The sequence below is a fragment of the Haemaphysalis longicornis genome, unplaced genomic scaffold, assembly GCF_048455015.1.
Source record: "Haemaphysalis longicornis isolate Haplotype H1 unplaced genomic scaffold, Haemaphysalis longicornis Haplotype H1 scaffold_7, whole genome shotgun sequence".
Taxonomy (NCBI): domain Eukaryota; kingdom Metazoa; phylum Arthropoda; class Arachnida; order Ixodida; family Ixodidae; genus Haemaphysalis; species Haemaphysalis longicornis.
Window position 1 is genome coordinate 131073593 of NW_027526422.1, and position 23984 is coordinate 131097576.

Below are 23984 nucleotides of genomic sequence, written 5' to 3' on the forward strand. Positions count from 1 at the left end.
AAAAGTGGAAAAATGCACAGACCTGAGGGAAAGCTAAACATCAACAATAAAACTGAAGTGGAAACGTTGTGCCCACAGTATTGTACACCAATTCGATCACTGTATGACGTCCCTTTTAAGGTACGTGTACAGTAGCGTCGAACCTGCCGTGCCACCCTGGCGTTAGCCGCCAGCGGCGTCGCCTGCGCTGCGGAGATGGTGCAACGTCTAGGTCAAAAGATGTGAGGGAAAGTGCCGGGCACGCAAGGAGTCCGCGAGCAGGTGTTGGGAGCGCGCGCCTCAACTAATGAATGTGGTCCCGGAGGTCCCGGGAGTGTTGGCCCGCAGTTCGTAACAATTACAACGAAAAAAAAGGCCAGGTCAAAATTTTCACAAGTATTAGAGCCAAACGGGTTAATTTTGAACCGAAAAAAAAATAATAAACCTGACAACAAATTGAGGCACCCAAAGCGCGCAAACGCCCTTCCATCTACCCTTCCCAGGCCGCTAGATTACGAGACGGCAAAAGAAATGCACACACCGGTTTGAGAGGTTGGAAATAATTAATAAAGGAACAAAAAAAAAAGAGATAACCTAACCCTAAAAAACGCCCCCCACCTCCCCGAAGGGGATCGTGCGGAAATGCGAATGCATTGGGTGCACCGATGAGTGCGCTGCGGCAAGCAGTAACGGAGAGAGGCGGGCGCTCCACTGCATTTATATACATTTTCCGAGCGCAGCGAGCGGAGAGAGGGTACGCGGAGAGAAGAGAGACCCGCGCAACACGCCCGCCCCGCGCGCGAGCTCTCTCTCCCGCCGAGCTCCGCGATGCGAGCGCCCTCACACGCCCGAGCGCGCTCTCCTCCTCTCCCCTTGCCCTCCGCTACTCCCGCCCGAGCTACCACCTGCTCCGGTTGCTAGGCGCGCCACAGCTGTTGCTAGGGGCGAGGAGGAGCACGGAGAGATAACACCTGCGGGCGCACGCCGACGGAGCACGACAACCCCCGACTAAGAAATGCATTCGCATTTACGACGACGACGACGACGAAGGCAGAACTACGAGGCGCGCGCTCACGTGCGCTCACGCTGGAGGAATGCAGGCGCACGCCGGCCAACGGAGCAAGACAACCCCCGGCTAATAAATGCATTCGCATTTAAAATTAAGCACAACATGGAACGATTAAAAGACCGCCTACGCATGAAACACGCAGAGACAAACCAGCTGAAAATCCAGTCGGAATCTTACCTGAGTTCCTCACATTATCAAACCGGCTTCAATGCGATGGCGTTCGTGGTGGGATCCCTCGCGTGCTCTTCTCCTCGTCAGTTCACGCGCGTTTGGGCCTGAAGTTAGGAGCACAGACGCCGAGTTCGTGCAGCCGCTTGCCGTGGGCTCTAGCGCCTGCTAACGCGTTCCACTTGGTGTGGGAAATGTGCAAGGCTGCGGAAAAAATGATCCGGGCCTGCCAGTCGTGAAGAACGTTGAGCGGCAAATTCGGAAATCCATGTGGGCTGCAACAGCCGTGTCTCGGACGATGGACAGGGGCAGCCAGCTCTGCTGTTTCTCCAGCCTCGCACCACTAATGCAAGCTGCGTCAATTTATTAACGAGTTGTTTTTTTAAATTCTCTACTCGTGTTGACGCAAAACCCAGAGATGGCAAGCTTTAATAAAAGAACCCTGTTGTTCTCCGTGATAGGCTTGTATTTTGCGTAAAATAGTGCTGAGGTATGCTTCGCACTGAAAGTGAACGCGTCTGAGTCATATGGCAGCGATTTATTGCAAGTGCAGCAGAAACGTGGCTAATTTTTTGGCCCGGAGCAAGTAGACTGTGCAATCGAATGTCAAACACAATGAAAAATTTTGCGTTTAGGTAGTTAAGGAAATAAGTGGTCCCCTTTTAACACTAACGCATCAGCTCATGTAACTTGCTCTGCTGCAAGTGCAGAGTGTCCCGAATCCCACTGTAGAGCGTTGTAGATAAGGAAATAACGGTGCTGCATTCAGAACTTCGACCTACAGAGTAGTTTTGAACGAGGTTTAGCAACGGTGTAGGAAACAATTTTCGGGCAACAGTATTTGAAAAAAAGTTTATTTCGTGACAGAGAATCGCAAACATTCGGGGCAGCATATAACAGCATTCACGCATAATTACCATCCGTGCTCGACCATTTGACCAACGCTTACACAAAGAATAAGGAAATTTTCCAGTACAGTAACTTCCGCATTGAACATGAAAACAGAAACGTAACAAAACAAGTAGAGTGCACAAGTCGCGTTGTCAATTTTTATGCCCGCGGTGAAAATTCTCTCGATCACCGCATTTCTGTACACACTGCTTCACAAAATCCAGCTGTCTGATGCAGTCGCTGCACGTTTGTAGGGATCGCATCAACTTTACACTAGGCTTTTAACCATAGAAAATGCAAAAAAGGCGTAAATCTACGCGCGCACTTCCAGGTGGTACAGTGGAATGCAGTTAAGAGCGAGATAATTCTGTTTGTTATGTTTACTTCTTTCGAGAGGAGAAGTATAAAGCAAACATTTGAGGGCGGATAAAAGTCTATAGATCATTTTCGAAACCGGTGCGTTCCTTTTATTTGGTTTTGAGAGTAAAAGGCTGTTCACTGAGGATCAGTTTTCCTTGCTTTCATTTTCTTAGACATATTTCGTGCAGTAGAATGTCCGCAGACGTAACGCTGGACGGCTGTATCTCAAGACAATTTGTATGCTGGCCCAAATCGTTATACAAAACTTATTGCCAGAAACTCAGGGGCATCTTTGATGCTAGTCTTATTTATTTTTTATCATCTAGGATCAAGTTATTTCTTTACCGCTTTACTGTTGGCACCAGTAACAGAACAAAGGCAAGTCTTAATTCTTTATTACATAATCAAGAATTACGATATTTCACCTTCGACAGTTGTAACGCAGACGAACGTTGGTAAAACAAAGGTATTCTCACTGGTCGACAGTCCACTGGAACGAGTCTGAAAAGGTGGTGTCTTCTGCTTCAAAGCTTAGCAATGGAATGACAGTGAAAGGGACATGCAATCCCCGAGACTTGCTAAATCTCAACGCTCCTGCATAAGCACTGGATGCTAGCGTTTTCTCAACAAACGACATTTTAAATAGAGTGGAACTAGGCTACCTAATACGTGACGCTAACGGATGCCCACAACCGCCGGTGGTCGGGACTGATTCGTGGCGCCCCGTTTCCCGCGCTGAGGACTCGAAGCCCGGTAGGTGTACACGGGAGACTGGTAGGCGTAAACAGGACTTCTGCCCACCAGCGCAACAGGCTGCCCGGACTGGGCTGATCTAGCGTAGTTCTGTGCAGCGACTCCTGGTGGAAGCGCCTGGTACACGGCTGGACTCCCGCCGGTAGTGTAGACGGTCTGCCCCGGCCTTCCGGCCGATGTCCGTGTAGCTCCTTGGGCTCCGCTACCCTGGACGACGCGGTAGCCCTGAGGTACGCTGTAAATGGCCTGTAACTGCGGCGGCAATGACTGCCTGATCTGGCCGATGACGGCCGCAGAGGTCGGCTGGTACGCAACGGAAACTGGTGCTCCTGGAGGGGCAGCGTACACAACGGGTCCTTGATAGCCTAATGAAGCCCGCTGGCCTCCCTGGTAAGTTTGCTGGGTTGGAACTTGCGACACGTACGTCCGCCCTTGGTGCGTCTGCTGCGGTGCACCAGAGCCCACTTGGTACACCTGCTGCGGCACTTGAACAAGGACTTGTGGAATAAATGCAGGCCTGTTAGGGATAGCCTGAGCGACTCTGGGCCCACCGGTAGCCGGTGAGGGTTGTCGCAGGGTAGCAGCACCTGGCTGCCTAGCGCTGGGGGGGACCCCACTGGGCCTCGCGTTCCTTGCCTGTACCGCACCCCGTGCTCCGTTTTGGACAGCAACGTAACCCGTAGGAGAATAGCTAGGTCTTGATACCGACGTCACCTTTATCTTCTGGCCGTTTTGTGTTGCTGGCACGTACGACGTGGCCGTTAAACCAGGGCTTCCTGGTAAACGTGCGGATGCTATGGGCACGTACGCGCGGACATTGTATACGCCATGAGTTTCTTGCTGACGTGTTTTCTGGTTTGCTGAGGCGATCGTTTGTGGCTGGTAAGGAATGGGACCTGTTGCTGGGCTTAGAATGACTTGCCTTACGACACCTTGCGGCAGTGAGGGAACGGCATAGCTTGGAGGGGAAGAAGGTTTGTATCCGGTTGCAACGTTACCGACAGCGAACGGCGGTTGAGGTTGAACGCGAGCAGGCTTGGGTGTCTGTGGAACCTGGAGTAGGGGGTCGTACCCAGCGTTCGTTCTTGCGGCTGCAGGGCGTCCGTTAGGCTGGACAGCTTTGTTCTGAAGGGGCAATAGCACATCCGCCGGAACTCTCTGCTTTTGCAACAGTGAGTTTCCTATCTGTGGAAGAGCGGCGTCTTCCTGTATTACCTGATCGTGTTGGATGCTTAAGAAAAACGGTGAAACGGGAAGGCGCGGGTTCTTCGCGCCATCTTGTTTTACAGGTGTAGGCGGAGAGAAGAAGATTCGTGTACGCGCCTGTCCAATATGCGGCCGTTGCCCAGGTTGCGCTTGTGGTGCGCCATAAGGCCTGGGCTGCTGGGCTCTAGAAGGGCTTCCTACGCCTTGACCATGCCCTGGGCGGAACGGAGCACTAGGGGGCTTTCTGTCGTTTTGACTGCTTGCCGGATATTTTGTCGCAAGACCAGAGCTCACAACTCGGTTCGTTCCAGGGACTCTTGTGTTACCCTGCGGCACTGCGACCTGAGGTGCGAGGAAAACCGAAGTCCCAGGTTTATTTACACCGCTGCTTGGAATGCGCCCGACTGGCTGGGCAGCGACAGATGGACGCGGAGGGCTGCTCACTACCGAATATTTCGGGCCTTTCGGAGGAGCTGGTGCTGAACCTTGCTGTGGGCGCGGTCCCGGCGGTTTGGAAGGCAACCTGCCAGGTGAAGTTCCAGCTGGCTGGCGTTGCTGAGGCGGTGAATAGGGCACTTGGAGGCCCAAAGGAAGGAGGTACTGCGAGTTCGCTCCTGGCCTTACTCCAGCTGGTAGCCTTTGTTGTTGTTGACCTTCAAGGGCTGTGCTGGGCAACCCTGCACCAAGGCCTGGTGAGCTACCAGTAAGTGAGCTACCAGGCTTAGGCGCTTCTGTGAGTTGAAGGCCAAGGGGCTGCACGTAAACGCCTGAAGTTTGAGCATTCTGGGGCAAGGAAGGCTTTTGCGCCTTCGCGGACGGGTAATTCGCCACTTGTAGGCCCAGCGACTGCAGATATTGTTGTGGCTGAGCTGGGGCAGCTGGAGGTTGACTTTGGCCTCCAATCACGCTCGGTTGACGAACCTGGATACCCAAAGGCTGCAGGAAAGCTGGCTGCGGGCCGTACGCAGGAGGCAGTCTTGGTCTTCCTGTGGCCACAAGGGGTGGATTGGTTGCAGGCGAGGTTGTCTGAGTTGGAGTGGGTGGAATTGTGGCTGCGCTTTGAGATGTGAAGACATCTGGCTGCTTCTGTGGAGGTTGCAATGTGGAAGCGTTAGGCTGCAGAGGTGGCCTTGCAGTGTGCGACTGAACGGCAGGAGGCTGAAGGGCTGGCAGGGCATCGGGACGCTGTGGAGTGTTGTCAGCTGACGCTTCTAACTTCCCGCTGTTTATGCTTCCTGGAGGAGGCCTCTCGTTAGCGTACGGTGACTGATTTGGCGTTGCACCGGCTGGTGCAAAACCCTTAGCGTCGTCCTGTTTATTAACACTTCCTTTAGTGCCCGTTGCTGCAGCACCGTCACTTTCAGAAGTTGCGACAGTCGCTGGCCGCTGGATATTGGGTGCGTACTGGGTTAAAGGAACGGCTGGGATATTTGTTCCTTGTGCGGGTGCCGTGGGTTGACGCGCGGGGCCGGAAATAAGAAAGCTAGGTGGTAGGTCCACTGCCGTTTGCTTATTTAATGACAACTGTGGGCTTTCAGTCCTTTGAGTAGTGACAGCTGTCGCAGGTCGTGTTGTGGTTACAGTCTGGATTGCCTGTTTTTCTGCTGGCGCAACCGTTTGAAGTTGGTCGCGCTCGGCACCTTCATTTTGCGCCTGGTCGCTAGGAACCAGGAACACTGCAACAGGGTTAGTGGGTGGCTCAGGGAGTGGAGGGAACAATGGTGCCTTCGTGGTCGGTACTGTCGCCGACTGTGCAGGCTTCTGGGTTGTAGTTTGGACCCTTGATATATCTAGCTCGGGAGTGGTCGGGAATGGTTCTTCGGTTAGTGCAGGCCGAGTCGTAGGCTCATTTGTCGGCGCGTTCGTCGCCAAACGTGTCGTCGCTTCAGTGGGTGCTTCGGTTGTAGCGTATGTAGTGGTATGCTGAGGGCGATAGCGACCTGGATAAAATTTCTTGGTCGGTGTTACTGCATTCTGAACTTCCTCATCGTTGCCTTCTGACACCGATTTTCCGGAATCGCTTGAAACTTCGTCTGAAACTACTGTGCCAGTTCCTTCATGTTCAGCATCTACGCTCTCGGGAACAATTTCTTCTGAACCGGTTGAAACATCGCCCGGGGAGGTGATGGCAACGTTCAATTTTGTGCCGTAAGGTGTACTCGGTGCCATGGTGGAAAATGGGGGTGTTCCTTCGTCTGAAGAAGTCGGGGGTTGCTTTGTCTGGTCGCTCTCAAAACGATCATTCTGTTCATTTTCTTCGTTCTTTGGTCCTCCACTGTTTGCTACGAGTGCTTTTGTGGTGTCTAATTCCTCTTCTGTAATTTGGCTAGTGAGTCGAACCCCGTGATCCTGCAGCAACTGCTGTTCGTCGAAAGTCGGTAGGGGGCTATTTTGCTCACCACTAGAGGGCAAGGGATTCACCGGAGCATCTTCATTGGAATGTCGTGGGCTTGGCAACTGGGGCTCGTCGCTTAGTGGCTCACCATACTCCACGCTAGAAAAGACTTTTCCATCAGTTTCTTGTGTTGAAGGAAGGGTAACTTCGGCCACAAGTGCTGACTTGGTTCGGTACGTTGTAGAAGCCGGAGCAACATTTGTAACGTAAGCCTCACGCGTTGGTTCATACGTAATTTCAGCAACAGCCGGGGTCCTAGTGCCCACAAAATTGTGTGTGTTGTAGCTGCTGTAGCGTACATTGTTGTCTTCTGTAGCAGCCGTTTGTGTAGTGTGTGGCACCTTCGGACGTTTTGTTCGGCGAGTGTGAGGAGGGCGGCTGTGTTCTCGGTTGAGAGGAACTGGTTCGAAGGGAATCGGCGACTTCTGTGCTGTTTGGGTGCGTCTAAACGACGTTTCCGTAACGCGAGCACCGATTCGTGCGCCAAAGGAGGGAGATGTTAGATGATACCCGGGCGCTGTATCCTCGGAAACGCTTGATGGTGTCGTTGGAGGCGCTTCTGACTGAGGCGGCATTACGGTGGTGGTACGGCGGTGCCCGGGTCTTCGTCCTGGCTTGCGTCTCCTCCCTGTCTTTCTGCCACCTGTTCTGTCGCCGGGCCCTGCCACACGATTACCTGACGTTGGTCTTGGGAAATGTGGTCGTCTGGACTGTGCGCCCTGCCGTCGCACACCAGCTACTACCTTCTCCCTTCCGGGCAGAGCAGCGGTGTTATCATCCTTTTGACTCTCTACTGGTGGCGCGGTTGACGTTGCGGGTGGCTTAGCTTGGTCGTCTTCGTTCCTATTATCTTCTGGCTTGACGTTTCTAGGGGTGGTTACGAAGCTGGATGGTCTTCGAAGTGGGAAGAGTGGCCTCTTTGGAACGTGCAAGGTGCTAATCTGTGGTGGCTTCACATATGGTGGTGGAGGGGGAGTAGAACTGGCAATGGTAGTATCAGCAACGTTGGGGTGGCTGGTCACGCCAAGGTTGACACGTTGGCTTGTGGTATCGCTTATTAGCGTGGCCGCATTTGGCTTTTCAGTTGTGGGTACAAGGTCAACTGAAGCATTTTCGGTTGGAATAGCGCTGGACGTTGGTGCCTCCGGCGGAATCGGAGTACTCGTGATGGGCAGGATTACTTCGGTAGCTTGTTCGCGTGATGTAGGCGTAGTAGGTTCTTTCAAGTTTTCATCTGTAGCCGCACCGGGGCTAAGTGTTGAAGTTAGGACATCTGTAGAAAGAACGCTGAACGTTTCTGTGGTTCCCGTGTTTTCTACAACCGGCACTGTATCTTTCGTACCTCCAAACACCGATGGTGTTTCAGGAGAAAGCGGAGGTCCAGTTGTGCTTTCGAATGAAGCCGCTTGTGTGAGTCCATTTGTAACAGTGATAGATGGCGGAACTTCTGTAGAGAGTTTCGGGCCCGGAGCCGTAGTTTCTGTCAGTGATGGTGGAGTGACATCGGCTTCGTTTACATATTGGGTTGGAGTGTCAGTAGTGGATGCTTTAGTCAAAGGTGTGCTGTCTGTTGACACCTGCCCTGTGGCGCCATGTGCACTAACGAATTTGGGAGTAAGATTAGTTACAGTGCCTTGAAGAGGGGTCGTGATTTCCGTTGGCGACTGCTCTGTGACAGCTGTCTCTCCAACAAAATTCTTCGGTGCCTCGGAATTACCGTCTTGAATTATTGCTGTTTGTGTAGTTGGCGGGCTAGAGCTGGTAGAGGTTTCCGGCACCTGCTGCATACTTCCTTGGGACAAAGGTGTGTCAGGCGATGCCATCTCAGGCTGTTGCTCACTCACACCTAAACTAGTACCTGTTGAAACCGTCAAATTAGGCTCAGTTCGTGGCACAGGACTTTGTGTCGTGGTATGTTTTCCTTCATCACCTGCTAATACGAATTCTGAGCCACTATTTTGATTGGATGAAACATCAACCACTTCGCTCCTTTTCGGTGATCGGCTGTCAAGCTGGTCGGCGTAGCCTGACTGGCTTGTGGCTGGAGGAAGAACGTTGCCTTCTTTAGAAGGGAGGGTCTGCTGCGAGGCAATTTGAATTTCTTTAACGGTCGCGTAGCCGAGAGCAGGTAGCGTGGCAGTCGAATGCCCCACACTGGAGATGCGGACGCTTGAAGTAGGCAAGGGAGTGTGCTTTGGGTCAGGTGGGTTGCTGGTTTCGTGGGATGACGTGCTAACATTTTCAGATGCGTTCGTGTCATTGAACATCTGACTGAGCACAACGACAATGCTCTTTTCCCCTGGCACAGTCGAGTTATTTCCAGGCGCCTCCGGCATGTCCACACCTCCCAATTCCCGGTCGTCTTTCTGGTCAACCATCGTAGCTGCCGGAGGCGTTGCTGTTTCGGATGTGGTTGCAGGAGTTGAGGATTGTACGAAATCGGTCGGAGTTGCTCCATCATCTGGAGACGAAACTGCGGATGTTGTAATTGATGGCCCGGTTGTGGTACTTGGGGGAGCCCGGTCACGATCACTTACATCTAATTTTGTTCCGACGACAAATCCGACTTCACTCTGTTCCAGCTGACGTTGTGGTTGCACTTCACTGCCTGTAATGACTTGAGTTTCTTGGTTGTTCGCTGGGTTGGTTGCAAGCGAAACGTGGGTACCGCTAACAGAAGGCGGTTGGTCACTCTGAATAGCCGGTATTTCCCTTTGCATCGAATCACTCCCGTTCGAAGAACTCACCCCGGTTTGTTCTTGAGGCGTTTCAATGAGCTCTTTAGCACCACCTGTTGGTGCCTGATCAGTCACGCTAAGAGGGATTGCCCCGAATACGACGGGTTTTCCGTGGGGACTTGATCCCGAATCACCAGTCATGTCCTGGTCTTTGCAATCTTCATTTGTCTTCGTATTTTCTTCTACACCTGGAGAAGGCTGTTCGTTGGTTTTTGTGGCCGAGTCACCATCAGGCTTTCCTACATCCACGCCTTTATGGCTTCCTGTGGAAGGTACAGAGGCGTCGTCTGTTGTCGTTTCCGAAGTTGTAGCAATGCCGCTTACGTCTATTGGCATGCCATGGCTTGCATCCTCGACAACTAAGGCCTTTGTGCTGTCAGTAATGGTTGTAGACTGCTTCGCCAGGCCTGAACTGCTGTCATTATCGCTTGCTGTTGTAAGAATTCCACTAACGTCAATCGGCTCATCAGCTACCTTATTACGGTTTTCTTGAGATTCTGTTCTTCCAAGGCCGCCATTTACAGCCATTTCCAAGTTGTCCACAGCGAGGTTTTTATCTTTTGCAGTGCTGACAGAATCGCTCCCCGCGAAAAATGACGTTGATGCTCCATCTTCAATGTTGTGCTCAGTTCCCTCTCCCATTCCTGCAGGCTGCTCAAGTGATGAAGCTGCTTTGTAAGTTTGGACGTCATTGGACGTTCTTATCAACTCATCTACGGCTGCGGTATTGTTTTCAGCTTTACTCTGGTTATTTTCGTTGCTTCCATTTGCAAGGGTCGTCCCAGCAGCAGTCGGGGTGTTCTCGCTCATGTTTGCTGGCGCCGCTGCAAGGGCAGACTCAGCGACAAACCCAGCGGAACTTGCCGGCAATGTTCCTTGGCCGAAAACTCTTTCAGACAAGAAGTGACCAGCACTGGCATCAGGTGGATATATAACACCTGTTGGGGTAGGTATTCCGTAATTGGGAAAACCGCTCACTGTTAGGGTTCCACGGCCGTAAGTTCTTCCAGGTAGGCCCAAAATCGCCTTGTCTTCTGGGGATGCTGCGGGGAAATTGAATTGGGTTCCAATGGGGTATCTTTGGTTTACGACACCCGATGACGGCAACTCTGTATTTACATTTGGCGACCGGTAGTTTACATTCTGACCCTGTGGTGATATTGGGCTCTGGCTTTTTACCTTCGGTGACTCGGCCGCAACTGTAACTCCTTCGGAGCCAAGCGTGTCTTTCGTTGCGATGGTATCAGCTCCCGAAACTTTGAGCACGCTCGATGAGTGAGGTTGTAGCGACGTGTCTTGTTGGCGTCCATGTTCCTTGAAGAAATTCAGAATTTCTTCCTCCGCAGCTTCGCGGCTCACACCATTCATGGTTACGTCTCCTCGGCCTGGCTTGCGTCCATTCGTTGGGTTTGTCGGGGGTGTAACAGGTGTTGGAGGCGGTGGATTTTTCGCGGTCTCAGAGGAATAAACAATCGTACTTCCTGTTGGTCCCGCTGCTATTCCGTCAGCTAGACTGCTTTGCCTTTCTGCAGTGGCGCTTTCCGGAGTCCCGTCTTTGAAGCTGGTCGGGACGGGTGAAGTAAAGCTCGAGTCACTGCTTCCGCTGCGGGGCTCCACAACCACGGAATCACCGACGGCAGGCGCCGTTTCCTGTTGAGCGCTGGTTTCTTGTTCATTCTGTCGGACATCAACACCAATGGTTGTGGTAGAACCATCTACCGATGTAACACCGCCAGACTCCCCTACCTTAACCCGCAAGATACCGTCTGGTGCTCTTTCGGCTGAATATTCCGCCTTGGCGCTTTGTACCACAGTATCTCCGGCTTCTTGGCCTGTCGGAAATGTACTGCTTTCTGTGTTGCTGCCGGTGACTCCGGGGTCTGATGTAGAAAACTCTGGCTCGGAAGGTGAAAGCGATTCAGGAAGCTGAGGCGATACTGTTCCGAATGATGTCGGGGGATTTGACTTGTCTTGAAGAATTGCAGTTCCCGGTAATTCACCTGAAAGGGTTGTGGATGGCACTGTAGGCTGCGTTTGGTCGTCTTCAGGGAAGCTGCCTGTGACACGATTCAGGTTGTCTGGATTATCAGCCAAGGAAGCGCCTGTAACTGTGTCAAGCTGCGCGATTGCCGAAGAATCCGTGACTTTTTGTGGCGAAGGTTCTTCCTCAAGTTGTGAACCAGCAGCGTTATCCCCATGTTGTCCAACACCGGTGGGGCCACGGCCATTGCTTTCCGGCGGCTTTACAGTGGTCTCCTGGTCGGGAGCAGGCGCGGTGGTCTGATTGTTTTTCTCTAAGTCGCCAAACTCCGACTGCTCTTCGTCGTCTTCATAATCATCGTCATCGTATTCTTCGTCATCTTCTTCCGGTTCAGGCTTTGTCGTCACAACAGCGTCGTTACCACCAATGCCCTGTTGCCCCTCGGCTGTTTCAGTTGTGGCTGAAACCGCACTGCCTGGACTTGTTTCTGTTTTCACTTCAAGGATGTTGTCCCCCGAGCCTGTAGGGAAATCTTTCTGAGTGTTCTTGTCTTTGCAATCAGCGGGGTTCTTCTTTTCTTCTCCGGAAGCCTTGTCCGTTTGGGTGACAGCTTTAGGCTCGTTTCCTGCCGTAGGCGCTTGTGGAAGATCTGCGCCAGTTTTGATGACATCAGAGTAGCTGTCCTTTAACGACCCTGGAGTACCAAAGTCTGGCTCGGAAAGAAGCACGTGGTAGTTGCTTTGTAGTTCCGGCTCCTTTCGATAGCCCCCTCCGTACATGGGGCGCCAGGCTTCGCCCTCGTCGGACCCGGGAAGCTTTCCATCGCTACCGCTGCTCAGCTTTGGGCCTGAAGGTCTAGCGATGAGTTCGTCGCTGCCTTCCGTGACAACGTCATCGTCTCCAAGCCGCCGCTTCTGGTTTATGACTCCACCGAAGCGGTTGATGAGACTCGTGATGGCGTCGTCCGAGCCACCTTCGGTACCACTGACGCCAACCGTGGCAGCTTCGACAGAACCGGCTGGAGCAACTAGTCGGCGGCGGCCACCGAAATTGGACAAGGTTTTGAAGATCACTCCCGGTTGCCTGGACGTGGTGCCATGACCGAGGTGCTGTGCCTCGTAGAACAGGGCAGGCCTCCGTAGCTCTCTACGGCCGATGATACCGCTCTGGTCGGCGTGGCCACTGAGGGGGGCGGCGAGTGACGTGCCCAGAAGACCCCACAGCAACCACAACTGGAAAAGAGACAAAAGAGACAAAATAAAGACTCCCTATCGCAATTTGAATGAGCTCAAATTATTACATTCTTTTGCTCGTCGCATTCAGAATAAATAACCGCGGTCTGTTCACCTAAATTCATTTGGAGAGCTAAATAAACGGTAGTGAATAAACATTGATACCTTGAAAGTAACTTTAGAGAGAGCGGAACGCAGCCTTAACGTTTATGTTTCACCGCTACAGACCAAGGTAAGCTGCCTACTAGCGTACAAACACTCTTCGGTTTAATTAATCAATTATTGCTGTTTATCACAATTCCACAGTTCATTTTTCGCTTTCGGTAAGGTGATTGTAATAGTTTCTAGATTACGGGCTGATTTATGCAATTTGTGCCTCATGTGTTACTCGCCTTGCAAAATTGGGAAGCTGACGTCAAGCGCGTTCAAGAGTACAGGAGACAGTGATAAAGGTATACGTGCTGAAACTGCCGCAATAATAGGCGATGTAAAGACTCGGAAAACAAATCTGTCTGAGATGTAACTACTGCGAGAACACTTCAAACAACGTTGCTGCCGGGCGAGGAGCTGCTAGTGAGCAGGCATCATTAGCCAAATGTTTGTCTACTACGGTGTAGCCGAATCTCACTCGGCTTCCAACGATCCCTCTCGGACGCTTACATCTTGTCTGGGGTTAATTACCTTTTCACATGCAATTCACTGCAGCGGAATTCTAAAAAGTAAGGGCAACTTTGAACTCCAGGGCATCGAATCGTGTCTTTCGTTAACCTCTGAGGAAGCTTCGATGTCTGCGCTACCTATGATAACATGGTTACGGCGTCAGCTGTAAGTTATTATGAAACACACAAAATAAAACGAGCATGTAAGCCAATAAGATGCACCATGCTCCCAAGTAAACATCACCCAGGAGCACGCTGGAACAAAACAAAGTACCCGAATGTCCTCGGTGTTCCAAGTGCTTAGGTCAAGCCGTTCCACTTTCATTACATAGTAGACCTTCCTCCTAACGAAGCCAGGAAAACAGGGAACTAGCTTCGTTCTAGGCGATACTTTGTTAAAAGTGTGTATTTCAAGAAATACTACTGATAAATCACCACTTCTAATTAAGCGATCAAGTTTTAAGGCGAGTTCAATCTGTGTGAGTCGCGGACGCATGACTGACTACAGTAGTCATTTAATGCAGTGCCCTCGTTCACACTGTGGGAAATGAAAGGTCATCGGCATCCGTTATTGTTCAAGAAGTTCCGGCAGCCCCTAGAAAAATAGCAGGAGCAGAGCAGAACAATTAACAGAAAGAGGAGAGCAAGTGGCAGCCGGAGCAGCGCAGCGATTTTTTCCCTACATAAAACAGTTGTATACGTAATGTGATTGCTTCCTGGGGCTGAAGGCTAGAATTCGCTGAAGTCAGAGCCCATTGTGACTGACTTGCAGGTGTTCTTTCAGGAGCAGAGGGCGTTAAAAAGCGTCGCTTCTCTTGCACTACTATCCGTACCGGCTTGACGGCGAGGAACCAGACGACACAGTTTCGTACTCCGCGAGGCCAAGTTTAGCGGATCGCGAGCACGTCTCACCTCTACAAGCGTTGACATAAGAAACAAACAAACAAACAAAAAAGTTGCACAGAAATTCCGAGAATTCTCTACCATGCCCCTTCTTATAATTTGTTTTTTTTTTTTACAAATATTGTATACGTACACCTGTATGACGACGGGATGTGCTAGCTTCACCAATTAGGCATTTTCGTGGAGATGCAGGGCGGTACGTGGTTGGTGGTGTTGACAGTCATTTATGTTCTGATTTATTTTTCCGCGGCATTCATATTTTTGGCTCCCTCGGGTGAGGACGATATATCAGACAGGCATTTGTGATGAAATGGGCTCGTTTTTATTGTTTTAGTGGTCGTAGTTTTTGCATTCGTTATGTTTAAAAATTTCTTTCGAACAATGTTTTCCTTACACTACTGTAAAGATCACATCTTAAGTGGAACGAGCATGTAAGATGCATTTACAATAAAGCAATGAAGAAACTAGGATTTTCAAACGATCCATCAGAAACGACTTACCGGAAGTAAATAGTCTGGTATACAAAACATTTATCCGACCCATTATAGACTACGGTTCTATTGTCTGTGATGCACACGCGCAAGCAAGTACCGCTGAAATTTGGAAATTCCAAAGAAAATTAGCTAAATTTATTTTCAATTCACAGAACTGTCGCACGTCCACATCATCTGTTCTAGAAGGTGCAGAACTAGAAAACTGTGCGACAAGGCGTTAGCGGGAAGTAATGAAAATTTCCTTCTTATTCAATGCAGTCAATTAGAAATGCACAAATCATTATAAAATCTACCAACTAGCCATCGCTGCACGCGATCTTATAACAATAAAATGGTTAGACTTTTTTTTTGTTCAGGACGAATGCATTTAACAATTCATTTTTTGTAGCGTAAGCTGCACTGGCCGAGGTTGAGCAGTTTCGCGTGTGCAGTGACGGCCGTTGTGCGCACGCTCGAGGGGCATTGGATTGGATTGGATTGGGTTGAATTGGACTGGCTTGGCTTGGCTTGGCTTGGATTACCTTAGATTGGATTGGATTAAAGTTGATTGTGTTGGATTGTGTTGCGTCATAGCCGCGGCAGACGCACTGGCGCCGGCGCGTGCCCAGTTGGGCGCCTCAATTGCGCAGCAGCCAAGTCTGACGCTGCACTGGAGCCGCTTGATAGCCGTTTCGCGTGGCTCGTGAAAAGCCACGCTGAGCATGCGCGAGGAGCAGTGACTGGACAGGACTGGACTGGACTGGATTACACTGAATAGGACTGGACTGGACTGGACTGAACTGGACTGCATTGAACTGGATTCGACTGGATTGCTCAACCTTAGCTCACGCTACGTATATCCTGGCATAGCAGAGCTAGCCACCACTAATTTTTTTTCACGCACTTTTTTTGTTATGAAAAGCACTACCCGCAACAGCCTAACGGTTTCATCATTTTTTTCTGTACTTGTGTATTCCTAGCTTTGAAAGCTTTGCAAGTTTCTTTATTTCGACAACATGGACAAGAATGGCTAGTGCAGTTGTCGAGGAGCACAGTGAAAATGACCAAGAAAGCCGGACAAGGTTACGCCCCCCTGTCCCCAGGCTGTTTTGGCACGAATTGGCGGGAAATGGCATGTCCTATGAGACCATACAAAATAACAGACGAGCGTATGTAGAAACAGACAATCACCTTTCAGTTTTCAGGTGTAAACAATAATTACAATGAAAGATTCCACAGAAAGACAAAAATGAGCTTTCAGTTTTCAGAAAACAGTAAGTAAAAGCCAAGGTGTCACAGTAATAAAGCAAAACCATCTGTCAGTTTTTATAAAGAAACAATGATTACAATAAAAGATTTCACAGAGAAAAAAGATCAGGTCTCAGTTTTCAGAAGGAAACAAACAATTACAAAATAATTTTTTCACTGTAGTTCTAGGGGGTACATGTCTAATTTCTCTTTGAAAGCTTGTTCAGATTTATCACCTTTTATTATGGTTAGAATTGCAGGTTAACTTTTTACGACGTGGGGCATCTGGTAGCTCAGTTTCTGGTGAACATAGTTCGTGCGAGGTTTTGGTTTTGTGTATATCATCCGCCTAAACTCGTATTCAGGTCTTCTTGACGTGTATTTTTGTACAACCCATTACGGTCAATCCTAAGTTTGTGATAAATAGTTAAAGACAGTTCTTCGGGTATAATATTCAGATTACAATCCCTGACGTTTCTTAAAGGGACAAACAACCGATTTTTGTCGCGTATATGTTCTCTAGCTCATATGAAAGCCAGCGTTTTATATCACGGTAACCACAAGCAATTTCTAAACAAATGGGCGGAAATAATTTTAATTTGGCAGCAAACTTCCTGAAATCGGAAGGGTGGCGGTTCGTAGTGCCGAAACTTGGCACTACAATATGTGTCCCTGTCACGTGACCTGCAATCCTAGCAGCTACTGTAACTGCTGAAACGTTTAGTTATGTATTGAAAACCTTTTACCACATGTATTTGTACAAGGTTAAATTGTATATGTATTTCTAAACATTATTTTGAAAATTCTAAAGACACGCCGCCCGCCGCCGCTGGGTTGCTCTCAGTGTGGCTAACTGAGCCACCATGCCCAGAATAAACGGCAGCGTTCAGTAAACAGACCCAGTGAAGGAGCTTTGACGATTCTCCCTGAGTCAGATGCGATTGTTCCGCCAAAATATGTGATTTCAGTTTCAAATACGCCAACGGCAGACCAAAAAAAAAAAAAAAAAACACGTCGCGCCCGGGGAGAATCGAACTTCCCACCTCCGCAACGTGAAGCCAGATTCTACCTATCGTCTATCCCAACAGATGGCGCGTTCGTGCAAAATAGACTGTTGCACTATAAGAACACATAAAGGAACAGGAATGCCTGCGATTCAAACTTTTTTTGCCGGGGACAAGTTTTTAAATATCGTTTTTCAATTCGCTTACAGACAAAAGTATGTTGCCGAGCTACTCTATGTCATGGTTGCCGGCATCATTTTTGGGAGGGACACATACGGCTCGCAGATCTAAAAATTTCGAATTAAAAAGTTCTAGGGCGCTATCAGGAAAACCGTTTCTCGTCAAGGTGCTTTAAGTGATGCCCTTTCCCTTGGCATAGAGAATATATACTCGACAAAAATCGGTTATCTGTCCCTTTAAATATTGGAGAACTATGACTGATATAGGGTGTGTTTTCAGTTATGCGTAAGACATCTTTTTGTTTGTTTTTTCTCTTGAGCCCCACACTAGAAGGCTGTAGTCATGGTGAGAATGGAATAGACTGCAGTAAAGTCGCTTTTTTAACCAAACCGATAGTAAATATTTCATCTTATAAATAATACGAATGCACCGGGATACATTTGTTCGTACTTTTTCAATATGAAGATACCAACTTATATTTTCATTGAAAACAACAGGAAGGAATTTTTGTGAACTAACTTGTTCAATAAATTCACCTAGGAAATAGACCTCGAAATAAACCTGTTGCCCTGCACGTTTGTTGCAAGCCAGAAAATATTATATTTTTTTTTCTTGTATTTTAATCCAGTTTTTTTACTTAGCCAAATCGACAAATGTTCAAGCCTTAAATTTGTATAATGCTCTATGCTTCCATTGTTTGCTCCCCCCGTCAAAACATGACGAGGAAAAACATTTCTTGAGCTGTGTAATTTTGTCGCATCCTTCTAAATGGGGACGGAAGTTGTCTACATACAGGAAGAGAGATTTATTAGGCAACACGCCTAAATGGTGACGTAAGCACAAGCGAGAATCGAACGTTTCCAATATGGCGGTGACAGCACAAGCACGCACGCATCTTTGTCGTCATCTTCGGTGGTCCGTTTGCACACCGCGCCACGGTCCATGCACATACCCGCACGGGGAATAGCGGCTATGTTGTGAATGCGCCGATGCACAGGCGACAATATGCAGTTTTTGTTCGATCTCTGTTATCTTGTTTGATCTTTTGTTCGGTTGTTTCGTTTTTCCAGTCCACTCCTGCCTAAGGCCTGGTCAACGACGAGGACAAGGCTGGCAGTACTGGCAAAATAAATCAATTAAAATAGTTTTTTTTGCCAGTGATGCATTTCAACGCAAATGCAGGGCGTACCGCGGTTGGTGCTGTGGGGTACAGGACAGAGATCCGCATGGAAAAAGTCGAGATTCTGTGGGATAGGGCTTAAACATCCGGATTACAACGAGGGCAGCAACTAAACACCTAAACACCGTATAGCGCAGTAGGCAAGACACAGGACGAAGGGGACACGGACGTCTTGCCTACGGACGTCTTGCCTGTGTCTTGCCTACTGCGCTATACGGTGTTTAGATGGAGTACCAACTAGCTCGTACCCATACGTTGTTAAAGAGGGCAGCAAACCACACTATGAACTAGTCTGACCGCACTGGTGCTAATTTTAAGGCAGTGGGGGGGGACGGCGCGTTTTCTTTTTGCAGCAACTATGCACATCATTATAGCTTTATTGCTGAAGCGCAGTGACAGAGATCATAGTGCACGGTATAAAAGAGAGAAACATTTTCGCTTTTTGGTAGGCCAAGAATCGCTGTCGTCGTAAGATTAAAAGAATGAATAAAATGGCTTAACATGCAACCTATGGGAAAGCCACTGTAACGTCCAACAGGCCCCAGCGCGCAAGAAAGCGCAGTATATTAACTGTCCGCCAGCTTTGGTATCGAGCGGGCACCGATCGCGATCGATGGAAGCCAATAGGGATGGGGAAGTATTCTTTCCATGCTTGGATTTGGCCAGGCCGGTGTGCAAAGAGCATTAACGTAGTGCTTCAGGGTTTTCTGAAATAGATATTATTTGCTAAAAATCGTTAGTGAAGAATTTCTTACAAAAATTGCCTTTCATCCTGGATGTTCTGCGCGATTCGTCACGTATCATAGCATACAGAATGCCTTCTACTTCGGTCGGCATCTCTTGCTGTGCTTCCAGATTCACGCGCTCTTTACTTGCTAGGATGGCAGCCATAACTTATAGCAGAAGGGGCTTTGAAGCAGCAGGTTTCCTGCTTTTCTTTATTTAGTTAGTTAAGAGAGGCGTTATCAGTGCTTTTTAGAAAGCTTGCTGCGTGCATAATACTACGAGTATACATAATTTTTTCTCGCGATGAAGGCCGTCCATTGAAGGTAATACCTGATGGATGGACCATTGATATAGGCGTATACGAGCTGTTTGTGCGTGCCGTTCATACGAGTATACGATTCGTTTCATTCCGTGATCCGCAGTAAGATCGCTATAGTCATTCTTGCAAGTGGATCGAAATTATGAAACGGTGACCGAAGTGCTTGTGGCTGCAAGAAAACATTCGTGAACGAAAAGTATGACTTGGTGGTGCAGCACAATTTCAAAGATCATTTTTTCAATCCTCAGCACGATGCGTTTGTTCTGCGTGGTTATCATCCAGAGGCAAGAATTCAACGCACTAAGCTCTCGCGGCAATAGAGCGCGCGGTTTGCATTGTTGATGTCAAAACGGAGTCTCACGCAACGATACAGCTTGCGGCCAACATATGCACGCTTTCGGCGTAATCTCGCTTCGCGGCGGGGCCTGTTCAACGATTCAGTTGTTTAAGACGCTGAAATATCACGGTAGACTGCCACATCGCTCCATCCATAGGCGACGCTATCATTTTTGTTCATTTGCCCGAGGACGGGAACAGTGCCGAGCCTTACAGTTGTGCTGTGCCATTGCACTTTTCTTCTCCTGGTCCGGCAATCCACATGAGTCTCCTTAATCGTTGTTCAAATTGTGCCAGAAAAATTTTGCATCGTGACGAGCGCGAAGGGAGCTTTCGTTTTTCTCACGGCCGACCAGACGTTCGCTCGTGACTCCATTAGATCGATAGAATCGACTCCACCACGTCGATTGTTGTTGCCAGCGGCTTACAAACAGCCTTGGCAAGTTCACGCTACTTCCACCCTGCAATTGCTGCCTGATTCACCTCCAAGTTCTTAAGCGCACTTCTGAGAAACATATGTGCACTCTTCTGTCTTGCAGAGCCCCTCCGCCTGGGGAATAACCGGCGCGGCGGCATGAAGAGATCGGCTTGCTAATGGCTTTAAGAGCGCACGGTAAACCCGTATCTGAGGGGGTCGCCTTGGCAGGTGGGAACAATACGGCACGGCAGGGTTTTCATTTTCGCCCAACCGGGCGAGAGGCCTCAGCAGACAAATTGTCAGGGACGTTCGGGCCACCGATAAGAACTCTTCTCCTTGACATCGTAGTCTATGCTGGCGCACTGCGGCTGGCACCCGGACAGCGGTGAACGCTCATGTTTGGTGGTGTAGTTATTACTGTACCATTCTGTTGTCAATCTCAAAAAGTACTTGATTGGCACAAGCAGGTTGACGGCGACAGTGCGTGCGCAGTGTAAAGAGAGCCAAAGTATGTACACACAATACAGACTCCTCCTCGTGCTCTCTAATCATGATCATCATCGCACCACCACCATCATCATCAGCATCAGCATCATCATCATATTTAGGTCCCCTGCAGGACGAATGCCTCTTTCATAAATCTGAAAGAGACCGTACGCTCTTTACCTCCGAATTTTCTTAGTTTGTTCCTCTGTGGAGTTATTTGTCTTTCACCTACCTCTGCTCTCGTTTCTCAACGGCATCTAAATAGTTCTTATGGTTGTCTAGTAGTTGTCATTTGAACCTAGCCCAACTATTTTTTCCCCTTAATTTCAACTGTGATATCTTCCACTTCATCCAAGAGACTCGTTTCCTGTCCCTGAGCGTTACCCATATATCATCCTTCGTTCCATGGTCTATCGGCCTGACCAAAGGTTTCTTTCCGAAGGTTTTGTAAGGCGCCATGTTGCGGTTACGCATGTCCTCCCTGGCAATTCGCGCTGATTGTATAATATTCTCATCAGCGATAAATACAGCTGGTATTCGTTATTTAGCAGCTTTTACCGAGCCGACGTCCGCTCCTTCCCATATTACGTCCGAATTCCTACCGGTTGTTTGGGTCAGCACTGCCAACCTGTCCCGGGTGGTCGTATTCGTCTACTGGTTCTATGATTTCGTTACCTGGGGTTTAACGCTTGATTCGTGCGTATTTGCCCAGTATTGTTTTGCTTTATTCGTGTTTCTCTTTAACTCGACCGCGAAGATTTGTAATGGCAGGTCCCGAAGGAACCTTTGCATCTGTTCTCCAGGCTTTGGGTTCGCGATAATGTCGTTCGCAAATATGATATGAAGTGGCTGAAATCTTCCCCATTTTATTTGAATATTTGATTTTTATTTCTTGGCAAAACCAAGGGGAGGCTGAGACTAAAGGCGGACGTGACCTGACAGGGCCTCAGCCACCCGATTTACAGCGTACATAACAACACGGCTGTTCACAAATTTAAGCATAATAGCATAATTTCTTCCTGTCATCACTCTAAAGTTAAAGACAAGACTTCGAAAGACATGGCTTTCCTAGAAAATTGTGGCTGGCCTGGTAAGTCGCCCTACGAAGGGACGTAACCACAAGGTGAAGTAGTTGGAAGCTCGAGAACGAAGACTCGAAAAGTCGGAATCGCAAGTGCCAGTCCGCTCTTTCCGAATTGGCGACTATAGTTTCTTCGAAGATGCCGTATGGATTAAGCCGCGAAGGTACCACACATTATGATGCAATACCGATTGCGACAACCGAACGTGGCGGGGAGGGGTATATAGTGAAGGGGAACGCAGCTTATTTGCAGTTCCGGAAGCGTTACGGTAGATAAGAATTTCGAACGGGGCGCTGGCAAACATTCACAGGAGGTGTTGCAACTCGAATGGGAGAATGCCTAGAAAGAAGACCATGGGACGTTACGTGCAACGTTCTGATACACTAACAAAGTAACACCGTTAATCACGAAGACAAACTTAAAATTCTCGTCGTTCCTTCGGCGGCTTATAGGAGCTCCTGCCGAGCCTCGATGGCATCCACAGCACGCTGAAAACCGTTGCTAAGCGCATTCATTTTCTGACCAACCGCAAGGACGTAAGTGAAGTGTTTTTACAAGCGACCTTTTACCAGCTACGCAATCATGTCCTGGAAACTTTGACGTTCCGAATTGCAAAGCGGAGAAAGAAATGTAGCGATGTCATCTGTCCAGGTGGTTTCGTCATTTTATATGTTATCAAGGGGATTTTGTCACCGAGTGCGCTCCGTTCGTAAACCACGCACGTTGTCGTGTGACCTTAAGCGCCCCCTGAAGGGCATACATAAAGACGTAATGTATTGCTAATTTCTTCAATTTCTGGTTTCTGCGCTGGCCTGACTGCCTTACACCGACGAAATGTCCCTCCACAACTGGCTTCCTGGTGAGTCGTGGGTCGTACGTGTCGTGGAAGAAATAACAGTCGGAAGCTTGGCTAGTGAGTCCACTTTTTGACTCCATGTAAGCATAGGTTGCCCGCCCACAAGTCGCTCTTTATCAGCATTCAAACAACGTAGGGGATACTTATATCTATGAAATCATCTCGAAAAGCAAAGAAAAAATGTACAAAAGCCGGCAAAATTTCCTAAAAATATAAACGGGGCAATCACGCGAGAAAATAATTGAATGCCTGTGTCACGGGGGAGCGTTGGATCGAGTTCGTGCTATCATGAAATGTAAACCTTCTCGGGGGATTACACGCAGCAGTTAGCCGGTCACCAAATACACCAACAATTGTTAAGGCGTTATCAGAACCTCACATTCTGACTCAATGCGAAAGCGGTTGACTGAGCTGTCTAATAAATGGGAAATAAAACATGACCCCTGTCTTGTTAGCCACCAACAGCAACAAAAAAGGAAAAAAATGTCTTCCCCTTTGAAATAATTTCTTAGGGGAAACATTTGTAATACATTACGTAGCGTGGGTATTTATTTAGCATGCTAACATAACACGCTTCGGCTTTATCAGCGATATAAGATTACGCTTCCCAGGGGAAATAACGTACGCTTTAGATACAGAGGCTTTACCAGCACACAGGGTAGAACCCGGAAAAAATTAATTGTTCGCCGTACCCGCTGGCAACTTCTGCCCTCCGAAGCTGAAATAGTCCACGGGGAAGCAGTGTTAATTATAAGACGCTCGAAGCTACCCTTCCGAAATTGTCTCTAGAAATCTTTGTATTTCCGTCTTCATAAAAGCCTAATTAAACGCCTGCCGAATAGTCATTTGGCACTGGCTCCTGTGAAGTCCAGAGCCTTATCTGACCATTATCGAGGGAACCATTTCTGCCAGGCCGAGATTTTTTCCTCATATGCACACAAAGTCAGCGTCGCCATGGCTGGTAAGACCGGACGGAAAAGCCTTGCTTGACAAACATATGCTACTTTTTTTGCAGTGGTAAATAGTTGACTCGACAGAACTTCATCCGCAATGTACGTCACCTATTCAAAATAAGTTTTAGGTGATAGATATGTTACAAATGTTGCTTCACAACTAACGTCTTGATGTTATAGAAGCTGCAGGTTCTCTTGAAACCAGTAAAACTAATTGTGGTCATTAAAAATTCAACGCAACCTAACTGCATCCTTACTAAATATTGTCCTCGGCTGAGAGAAAACAGGGTGTTTTAAAAAAACCGGGGTTACGACATTTGCACATCTTTATTTAGCAAGGTCGCACCAAACTGCATGTATGATTGCATTGAAACGTTAATTGAAGCTCT

The 23984-nt window shown here is 48.7% G+C and overlaps 1 protein-coding gene across 1 annotated transcript in view; it reads right to left on the bottom strand.

Annotated features, from left to right (window-relative positions):
• Positions 1–2049: 2049 nt before the first annotated feature.
• Positions 2050–23984, bottom strand: part of LOC144146989 (uncharacterized) — a 44938-nt gene continuing 23003 nt past the window's right edge. Inside the window, exon 2 of the mRNA XM_077678984.1 lies at positions 2050–12772. Coding sequence (XP_077535110.1) covers positions 3143–12772 — 9630 coding nt within the window. The 3' untranslated portion in view covers positions 2050–3142. The remainder of the gene's footprint in view (positions 12773–23984) is intronic.